The following is a 10,355-nucleotide window of genomic DNA, read 5'->3' on the forward strand; positions in this document are numbered from 1 at the left end:
CAACCCCCTTCTGTCTTTGATTTGGACGTGCTGTGCTTTCCATCATAGCCAAAGGGGAGCTCCTACCTCTGACACACAGGTATGCACTCTCCTTCACCCCAGCCCTTGGTATGTTGCATCAGCAAGAACGGCAACAGCTTCCAGCCTTGGAGCTATCTCAGCAAAGGATGCAGGCTACAGGCAAATGGCCTGGCACTGAACATTGTTGTTCCCAAACACCTGTGTCGTACAAATGCTTTTGAGTTCAGCTGTACACAGTTGTTATAACAACATGCTTTTATCCCAGAGGAAGGGAGACTAGAGCAGTTGGGGCAGTAACCCAAGGCCACAGTCTCCCTCATTCTGATAGGCGTTTGCCATGTGACCTTGGCTGAAACACTTCAGATTACCCATCTGGAAAACGGATAAACTAACGTACTGAATTGAGGAGTAACTTCACCCTTTCCTGGGCGCAGTCCTCAATTATGGTTAGCAACGTCCCAGACGGAAGGGCAAAATGCTGTTTTGGCTTCAAAACAGAGTTAGGGTTGCTCGCCTCAGGAGAAGCCCCCAGTTCCTAGCCAGCCTCCGGCAGCCCAGAGGCAGAAGCAGGCTGCTAAATCAGTGGTTTGCCTGAGGAGCGAGCGGAGGCTTGCAGCAGCATGGCTGCTTTCTCTGCACATTCCTCTGGTGACGCTGCTTATTACCCAGCATGCAGATAACCCTGAGTCAAGGCTTTGGTATGAGTGGCGCTGCCAGGAGCTGCGTGCTCAGAATAGAGGGTTACAGTTTAAACCGAGGTGAAGCGCCATCCCCAGCCAGCTGCACCCTGCCTGCCTCCCCTCTCGGCTGGAGTCAGACACCCCTTCACCTATTTGCAGAAAAGGAGCTTTCCAGTCCCTCCCCTCCACCCCACTGCTCAGCCAGGGATCATTCCCATTGAGAAGCTCTCAGCCTAATAGTAATCCCGACGAATTTAGCTGCTGCTAATAAATCCCACCCCTCTGCCCCTCCCAACCTGCCTCCATGCAAATCCATTTGTAGGTTACTTGAACAATAGCGGAGCTGTAATCAGCCCTCCCCTCTGGCAGCCTGCAGGGAGGGAGGGGAGGAGGATGATGACAGTGGGGAATTCTGCTCGGCTCCTTGAAGCTGCACAGACATGTTTCATGTCCCCATTCCCATCCCCTGCGCAGAGGCAGGCAGGCAGGCGGGCGGGCGGGCAGGCAGGCGGGGGATCACATGGCCGTCTAGGCTGGGCCCAGGCCAGTGGCAATTACATGCCATGGCAGCCCGGTGCCCCCTCCCCACCCTGGCCCAGCCTGGTTCAGTTCAGCTTGGTTCGGTTCAGTTGGCTGCTTCCCAGTCCCTGCCTGAGCTGCCATGCTGCAGCCGTGCCAAGCCACTCCATTCTCCGATGGGGTTGCCAGGCTCAGCCTCCACTCACAGAGCACTGAACAAAGCAAAGGGCCTTCGCACTGGCCAAAAAAATAGAGGAAAAGACCCCAGTGAAGCAGGTTCAGGGGATCTGGTCACCCTGGCACAGCCGGTACTGCTGAGAGAGCAGTGCCAGCCAGAGAGAAAGAGGCAGCTCCCCGTTATAGCTCTCTTTGGGAACAAGGGAAAAATCCAGTCTTCTCACTGTTAAAGTTGATCGGTGTGGGAAGGGGGTGTTTTCCTGAAAATAATTTGCTATTCAACAGCAGCTCAGATCTTTGAGGTGTCTTTGCAAAGGGTCATAAAAGCAGCAGCGAGTGCATATGGCCACGCAGGGCTACAGGGGGAGGGCTGTGAGCGGATGCCAAATCAGCTGAAACCTAAGAAGCTTGACCTTCCTCACCTCCACCCCTGCTCCCACCGCCTCCAAATAACCTTACAAGGGCGCATCGGGAAGGCAAGGCACACAGCAGCGAGGGGAATGCAATCTCAGTCCAGCAGCAAGCAGGGCTGTGTGTCAGTGACGGGGGGAGAGAGGAAAGGACGCTTGAGGGTAGCTGCAGCCACTGTCAGCAATGCACACTGATACCAGCAAGGTTCATTTCGTCGAGCCAAGCACAGTAGTCAGACTGTGCAATCTTGAACCTACCTAGCCCTAAGTAGCTCAGCCAGTCCAACCAGTCAAAGACCGTACTGGCCGGAAAGACTGGTGACGAGCATCCTCCCCCTCCCATTCACATGTCTAACTGCTCCCTTCTGCTTTTCACTCTACAGTTCCCTGAATGGCTGGAAGAGAGTGGGTTTGCTGTCAGAAACTTGAAATGACACGTAATCTCCCGTGTTTCTTCCCACGGAGGTAGGTGAGCCCGTTCCCAGGGAGAAGAGCTGAGTTCCCGCAGAGCCTCTCAGTCAGGGCCGGCAGGATGGGGCTGGGCTGCCCTGTGGCAAACACGTGGAGAGGGAGATGTTCATCTGGCTCGTCAGAGGAGCCCAGTAGTAGCCTCACTCAGTGCACACGCACCTAATCCTTCTTTTAAGACATACACCAGGGAAAAGACCTTGTCTGCAGTTCTTTTCGCATCACCCCATCAGCAGAGGCACTCCCCTTCCCAGTCTGCAATACAGATTTTAAGGCAGGGGCTGAAACAAAAAAAAAGCTCAGTACACGGTTTTCAGACACTTTGAAGATAAACCCAGCAGGGCCTATTTCTATACAGGAAGGTATAACTATGCCCTCTGCGTCTTCCAGGGGATGGTTGTAAGGACAGCTATGTAGGTACAAAGCTATGTTTTGGGTAGAAAATGCATGCTGTAATGGATTCTGATGGCTGAACGCCAAGGGGGAAGCTGTTCTGCTTCAAGAATAGCCTTACAAGAGTCAGCATTACAGTGACAGTTCAGTACTCTGCTGCAAATCTACAGGATGTGTCACTTTGGCAGAGAAAGAGGCTGCTAATGCACAACACAAACCATCCTACTATGAATGGAGAATGGCTGCATACCACAAAAAAAGAAAATGGCAAGACCTAGGGAAGAGGGAAGCTGCAAAGCGACTGCTGCATAGTAAGCTGGGAACCTGAGAGCTCTGAGGAGACAAAGCCCTTTCCCTTGAGGGGAATTAAAACTCAGCTCGCAAGATGCGTAAAGAAGCAAAGACAACCCTTTTTCCAGTGACTGCTGCAGCTCTGCAAAGCTATGCTGGCAGACAGCCTATTTGAAGAGATTGCAGTTTCAAAACAATGTTAGTCCTGACTAGTTTGGAGCTCAAATGTTAAAGGGGAAGGGGAGTGGGGGGGAAGAGCATGCTCATATGCACAACATTGCTATGCAAATAAAAAAGATAACAGACACCAGTGAGCATTGCTGAACTTGAGATCCTGATGAAACTGTGTAGTATTTCCCCCAAACGGACATAGCATCTCTTCACTGCACAAACACTTCCATCTCCAACTCACACAGAGCTGCCAATGCTTAAAAAACAAACATCCAGTGACACACATGTTCTAACCCATTTCTTAGAAAATAGGCTACAAGGCTATTAAAAGAAATGTCGAGAATAATCTAGCTGGAAAAAAACCGCCACCAAAACAACCACCAACCCTCCTTGGGAAAATAAACCATTTAAATACTTCCCCATTACAAGAAGGAATGAGAGCACAACAAATGACCACCTGGACAAATAAATTCACTTGCGATTTATTCAAGCAAACATTGGGCTTTACCTTAAATAACTGGCTAATAGGGGGGAGGGGAGCATTACTGTAAAATACAGAAATCAGCTGAATCTCTGCATGTGAGACTCGCTCAGCAGCTCCCTTTTCTTCCTCCTCAAAAAAAGGTTACAGCTTGTTTGTCAGCTATGGACATCTTCAGAAACAGAAAAACCTATGGAGTGGGTTCAAAGAAATGCTGGATAATATGCCCAGACTGGCTGCTTAATGAGCCAGAGTAAAAGAAAAGGTCACATGGTTACAAAAAACCTCCATACAACAAATGCCCCGTAGCCACGGTTAACTTTAATTAACTGCAGTATTACAATTCACTTCAAGCTTATTTACCACCTATGTCTACTGCCCCTTACCTTTCCTTTGCCTGCTAAAAATCAAATTGATGAGTATCATAAGTGGGCTTATGCTTCCAAAATTCTGACTGATAAGAGCTTTTCAAGAATGCTCTGCAATTAAAGAAATCCACCAAACGGGGCTCTTTCTAACTCCAACTACTGATGACTGATTTCAGGATTACAGGAGTGGCTCCGTTTATATAAATCAGGGTACTCACACTTGTGTGACATAATTAAATGTTGAATAGCCAGTAGCTTTTTTCTCTTAATGGCAGCTGCAATTCACACATGAATATTACTTCTCTCCTTGTTTGGTTTAAACTCAGAATTTCATCCATGTGAACAATTTTTTTCTCTGACAGTCATGAGCTCACAATGTTAGTCTGCCTATCTCATGATTTAGAAATAAACTGCTGTGTGGGAACTGCATGATTAAAAATTGAAAATAGGATCAGTACAAATCTATACTCTAAAATCCGCACAGGTTGTATCCAATAATTAACTCAAAATGTATAGGTTGTATCTAATAATTAACTCTAAACATTCTTTTTCTGCATTATCCACTCCGATTCATTACATAAGAACAGTATGTTCAGAGATTTTTAAGCACCAATATATCACTGGGCAGAAAAAAAAATGAGTATGTATACACACAAAGTCATTGTCTGAAATCACAGATACAGTGATGCCAAAGACTGAATCTCAAAATATACCCCACACCACCCCCAAAATAACTGGAGTATGTACCTACACAAGAGAGCAAAGATCTGGATGCACACTAAGCATATAGTCTCAAGGCTTCTACCATCCTCTCCACCAGGAATACAAATGAAAAATGACTTAAGATCAAGCAGATACCAAATGCCATCTAGACTTTTAAAAATTACCTCTTTGTACAATTATGAGATTTGGGGGAATGGGGATCCTTAATATTCAATAAACTCAGAGCTCATAACCTATGACACTGTTGCATTTGGAACAGCTCTGTGTTCTGCCGGTCAAACTGCAAAGGGTTTCTGCAGCGCTGCTGTTTTTGTTTCAGGTTTTCTATCTTTCCTCCATTTGCCTCACTGGAAAGGACAAAGTTCACATTAGGTTTGTTTGCATTTTCTAGCTAGTGTGAGGCCTGTGTATTTACTTTGCCTGTTGATCACCTAACAGGTATTGCACTGCTCCTCAATCTCCAGCAAATGCCAATGTCACATAAAATAGTTAATTATACAAAGAACCACAAATGATCGTTGCCAAGAGGAAAGCATTTCACTTCAGCGCTTTAAGGAAGCTTCCTCACCTGAAAACACAACACAGCCCCTGAACTGTTCACCGACTCAGTTATGAAAGCCATTGCCTGAATGGGGTAGTGACCCACCAGCTGCAACACCAACAGTAGAAGCTGTTACTTCCCGCTACCCATTTTTGCGCCGTGCTCAACTACCGTCCTGCCTTACTACTTGTCTACGGCTAATGCCGAGCTTTGATGACTGCTCTTAAAATCAACTAAAATAATTAACCACGTGATGCTGGAGGTTTTTTTGTGAAAGAGTGCTTCGTTTCAAATCTCAAGCCTTATTAAATTGCGTACGCAATGGATGCATCCTGTATTGCAGACACTTTGCAGCTGGAGAGCTGGGGGGGGGGGAGAAGAGAGGAGGAAATGAGATGCAGAAACAGTAAATAGAAAATGCTTAGTCAGCAACTGTTACTGCAACATTAAAGGTGAAATGTAAATAGGCACAGTGCCAAGATTTAGATAAGTTTGATAACACTATCAACATCATCATCTTACTACATATATGTGAAAATGTGTGTACAAGTGCCACAATTATCGCAACGAACTGCAGGCTCCTGGTATAATGGAGACTTTTAAAAAGGCAACATGGCTTGCGCGTGCTGCCTAAGCTCTGAGAAAAATAAAACTTGCTACTCGAGAAGTATTAATATCAATTGAATTTATTACAATTTACTAAGCTCCAAGGCACATTACAGTGTTCTGTTAACTACAGAAATGTATAAAGGACAAACAGAGCATGTTTTTCATGTACAGCATTTTGCTCTACTGTTCAAAAGCATCCGTGCATCAATAAAAGCAAAAACAAAAAACACATGAAGATTAAAAACGTTCAGATCAATAGAAACAAACTGAAACATTTTCCTTACAAACTTGCAACAAAAAACACCCTCCCCCCAGAGCCACCCCACCGTTTTGCAAACAAAAAACAAAAACGAAAAAAATAAAGTGAAAGACTAACACTCAGGGCTTGTAAAACATAAGCTGTCACCATTTTCGTAGCAATTTTTTAGGCATCAACACTGGCCTTGGCAAAAAAAAATTTTTTTTTGTCTTTTGTGTTTTTCTTCTTCTTTCAGAGAAGTGCATACATTTACAAAAATACACACCAGCAGCAGGTAATCGCTAAGGGCTATTAACTTTGTACCTAGCCAACACACTGCCAAAGAAATGAGAACAGGTATTATGTAGTAACCAAACAATATTATATTCTGTTTAACAAAAACCAGCTCTATCCTTCAAATGAAGAAGAGTACATACCTTTGTTTCAAAATATAGAAACATACGACGAAAATAATGTCTATACATAAGACTAACTTTTGCAGTTTGTTATATTCACAATTCTACATCTTCAGGAGTCTGAAGGGATTGGATTTCCTACTCAAGGGTCTCTCTCCTTTTTCACTTTAACGTCCCCAGCTAAAATGGTCGCGATCTCGCCCTGCATAAATGCCCAAGGCACATTGGAACCGACTAGGGGACATTTCTCTCCGCTGGGGCAGTAGACTTCGCCAGTCGCCCCTTGGGCCTTGATGCTCTCTCTGGAACAAGGGAAGCAGAACTTGTGGCTGGGCACAGAGGGGCACTGAACAAAGTGGGTGTCCTCCAAGCGTTCGTGGCAAATGGTGCAGCACAGGGGCCCGCTGTTGGCCATGGGGGAGTCCGGAATGTTTTGGGGGTGCACTTGGTCCATGGCGGGGTGGGCGCTGGGGGGAGGAGGGGCCACTTGCAGGTTCATGTCCCCGTTGCGGGAGGCCAGGCGGCGCTGGCCCGGCACCGAGGCCGGCGACACGGGGCTGCTGCTGTTCCTGCGGGTGGACGTGGTGGAGTGCACCGAGCTGCCGTCCTTGGGCGAGTGGGCATTGCCCAGCGTGTCGGCCACCGACATGAGCGCGGCCATGGGGGACTGTCCGTTCTGCGGGGCGGACTCGGGCGGCGTGGTCCGGTTGGAGTGAGGCCCGAGGGGCGGCGGCGGCGGCGGGGGGCCCCCGCCGTGCACCGCCCCGAAGCCCCCGGCCGACATGGTGAGCTTGAGCGCTTCGCTCTGGCTGGCCATCCACTGCTGCCGCTGCTGCTCGTCGCTGAGCTTCAGAGCCCCCTCGGCCGAGTCCGAGGGCTCGGGAGAGGCTTTCCTCTTGCGCATCGCCCCGCCGCCGCCGCCGCCGCCGCCGCCGGGTCCCCTAGAGGCGGCGGCCGTGCCCTGCGCCCCGCCGGCCCCGGCCCCCGGCCGCGGGAGACTCACCAGCGCCGTGGGCAGCATGGGGCAGCTGGCGTCCAGGTAGGGCTGCGGCAGCATGTCGGCGCCCACCAGCTCCTTGAAGAAGCGCACGGACTCAGGCAGTAGGTCCCCCAGGAGCCGCCAGTCGCCGGAGCCGTGCTTCTTCTCGTATTCCAGGTACTTGAAGCCCGAGGAGAGGCCGCGGCCGAAGTCCTTCATGCAGTCCTGGTACATCTGCTTGGCCACGCCGGAGGCGCTGGAGAAGACGGTGCCGGAGCCGCTGGGGTATTCGATGAAGAGCTTCAGCTCATAGTCCATGCCCGGCTTGGAGACGGCGTCGAAGGCAAAGACGCGGCCCAGCAGGGCGTGATCCTTCTTGAAGCGCACCTCGTAGGGGGTGCAGCCAGCCAGAGTGAGCAACGTGTCCCGCACGATCTTGGGCTTGCTGGCCCACTCCTCGGCCCGGTTCCGCAAGCTCTCGCTGAGCTCGGCCAGCGCCTCCGCGTTGCGCTGCTTCTCCTTCAGCTCCCGCTCTTGGTCACTGCTGGACACCGAGCCCGGCCGCTTGCCGCAGGCCTCGGAGGATGATCCGCCGCCTCCCCCGGCGCCGCCGCCACAGGTGCCCCCTTGGGAGGAGGCGGAGGGAGCCGGGGGACCCCCGCCGCCACGGCCGCTCAGGCCTCCGTGCGGCGGGGGCAGCGCCACGCCTGAGGCGGCGGGCCCGTTCAGCAAGGTCTGCGGCAGCAGGTTGGGGGGTACGTTCATCTGGGCGCCGGCGGCCCCCGGGGGCAGGCCGGACACCAGCCCCCCGTGCGCCCCGCGGCGGGAGGAGGAAGAGGAGGAGGAGGAGTTGGGGCTCTGCCGGTTCAGCTCCGGCGGCCCGTCCTCAGGCGGCTTGGGGAAGCCGTTGGGCCCCCCCAGCCCGTTGGGCAGGCGGGCGCCGTGGCTGCTGCCCAGGCTGCCCGGCGGCGGCGGGTATTCGAAGCGGCTGCGCTGCTCCGCCGCGGCGGCGCTGAGCCCGTAGCGGTCCAAGCTGGACTGGGTCAGCCCCGCCGAGGCTGCCTTAGAGGAGGCGTCCACATGGTTGAGCTGCTGGGCCGCCGCCGCCGCCGCCGCTTCTTTGGCGGAGAGTGGCACTGCCTTGACGCCGACCGGCGGCGGGGGGCCCGGGGAGCGGCCGTCCTGGAAGCAGCCGTGCGCCCGCTTCAGCTGCCGGGCCGTCTCGATCACGAACTCGATGCGGTCGGCGCCCTCGTAGTTGACGCATCCCCGGCAGACGGGCTCCGTGAAGTCCCAGATCATGGCCCAGGGCATGCGGGGCAGGTCGCACAGGTAGCATGACTGTCTCCGGGACGACGACACCTGCGCGGCGGACATGGTGCTGCTGGCCGGGGAGCTGCTGCCGCTGCCGCCGGGGTAGGGGCTGGCTCAGTCTTCCCCCCTGGGCTGCAGGGGGGCGGGGGGGGCTCTCCTGTACCTGATCCTGTTGCCCCTTTCAGCGGGGGGATCGTCTGCTTTTAGCTTGCTCCCGCCGCCGGAGAGAGCTTCTTCTACCTGGTCCTGCCGCTGCTGCCCCGGAGGGGTGGGAACCGCTTCTACTGCTCCTCCGGGGGGCTGGGTGGGGGTCGCCTTCTAGCCGCTTCTGTTTCCCTGCGCTCTCTAGCTCTCCGCTGCTGCTGCTCCTCCTCCGGGAGGAGGCGGAGGTGCACGGAGGAAGATGGGGGGGTCACCTTCCACCCTCCGCGGCTGCCTCGCGAGCTCGCACTTTGCTACGTGCTGATCCACCGCCGCGAGCGAAAGGGGGACACCCGCACGGAGCTGTCCGCTCCCGGCAGCGGCTTCCCCGAGCGCCGGCGGAGCGGGAGCGGCCCGGGGACAGCGGCGGCAGCAGCGTGGCGAGCGGCGCCGCCTGCTCCTCACTCACATCCTCGCCGCTGCTCGCAGTCCGAGCGCGGGGTGCTGCGCGCCGCCGCCTGTGCCTGCGCGCCCCCTCCGCCGCGCCGCGCTCCCGCCGCGCTCCCCCCGCGCCGCTCCGCGCCGCGCCGCCCCTCCCCACCTCCGCGCCGCGCTCCCGCCTCGCCTCGGCTCGGCTGCACCGGGCGGGTCCCCGCGTCACCGGCGAGCGCCCGCCCCTCGCTCCCCTCCCCCGGCCGGCGGCGCGGAGCCCAGTTGTTGCGCGGGAGCGCGCATGCCCGGCGCCCTGCCCGCGCCCGCCCCTGCGCGGCCGGCAGCTGGAGCGCGGCGGGGCACGGCGGGGCGCGCGGGCAGCCCGCGCTGCCGGCTATGTTTGGAAACTTGAACGCCAGATCGCGCCCTCGCCCTCCTCCTTCTCCTCCTCCGCCGCCGCCGCGAAAACGCGGCCAGGAAGCGCATGAACAGTGATGGGGGGGATGGGGCGGTTGGTGGTGCGGTTTTTTTCCTGGCTGGGCTTTCTAAGTTCAAATGTCTCGTTTTCAGGATTTTGTCAGCCCGCGGTTCGCCCCGCTTCGCCTCCGTGACGGCTGCGCGGCGTCCTGCCACCGGGGCTGTCGGTGGGATTCCCGTGCGCTCCGGCTGCTGAGGCAAATGGGGGGGATCCCGCCTTAATATCCGATTTCGTGTTTCTCTTTCAGTGATCCCGGTGACAGAATGACACAGTTTCTGTAAGCCCGTGACTACATCAGAAGCTCTTCCACTTTTGATTTGTTTAAATCGGCCATGTTTGCCGAGTGTTTAAGGTTGGGCTGGGAAAGATAGTGCTGTGCGTTGCTCAAGGGTGTAGGAGAGGCCGGGCAGGTGAGTAATCGCTGTGATCTCATCTCGCTAATGCAAAGGGACATAGGATTTCCCCGGCGCTGTGAGAACACACGGCTCTTTTTTTTTTTTTTCTC

General features: G+C 54.1%; 1 protein-coding gene across 2 annotated transcripts; it reads right to left on the reverse strand.

Moving 5' to 3' along the window:
• Positions 1-5,911: 5,911 nt before the first annotated feature.
• On the reverse strand, positions 5,912-9,548 carry IRF2BPL (interferon regulatory factor 2 binding protein like). 2 transcript variants are annotated; one of them, XM_074585343.1, is made up of 2 exons: positions 8,963-9,548; positions 5,912-8,847 (listed from the first exon to the last, which is right to left on the reverse strand). In XM_074585343.1, exon 2 carries the CDS (start codon positions 8,797-8,799, stop codon positions 6,649-6,651), a length of 2,151 nt encoding a protein of 716 aa, XP_074441444.1. In that variant the 5' UTR covers positions 8,800-8,847; positions 8,963-9,548; the 3' UTR covers positions 5,912-6,648. The 2 variants fall into 2 exon arrangements, with proteins under 2 accessions (XP_074441444.1, XP_074441443.1); XM_074585342.1 differs by having other exon boundaries at positions 5,912-9,547.
• Positions 9,549-10,355: the final 807 nt, after the last annotated feature.

This window comes from Larus michahellis, chromosome 4, assembly GCF_964199755.1.
Source record: "Larus michahellis chromosome 4, bLarMic1.1, whole genome shotgun sequence".
In the NCBI taxonomy this organism is placed as follows: Eukaryota; Metazoa; Chordata; class Aves; order Charadriiformes; family Laridae; genus Larus; species Larus michahellis.

What these genes read in the sequence shown, in the direction of transcription:
- IRF2BPL (XM_074585342.1), bottom strand. Translation starts at nt 8,862, where the DNA reads ATGTCCGCCGCGCAGGTGTCGTCGTCCCGGAGACAGTCATGCTACCTG.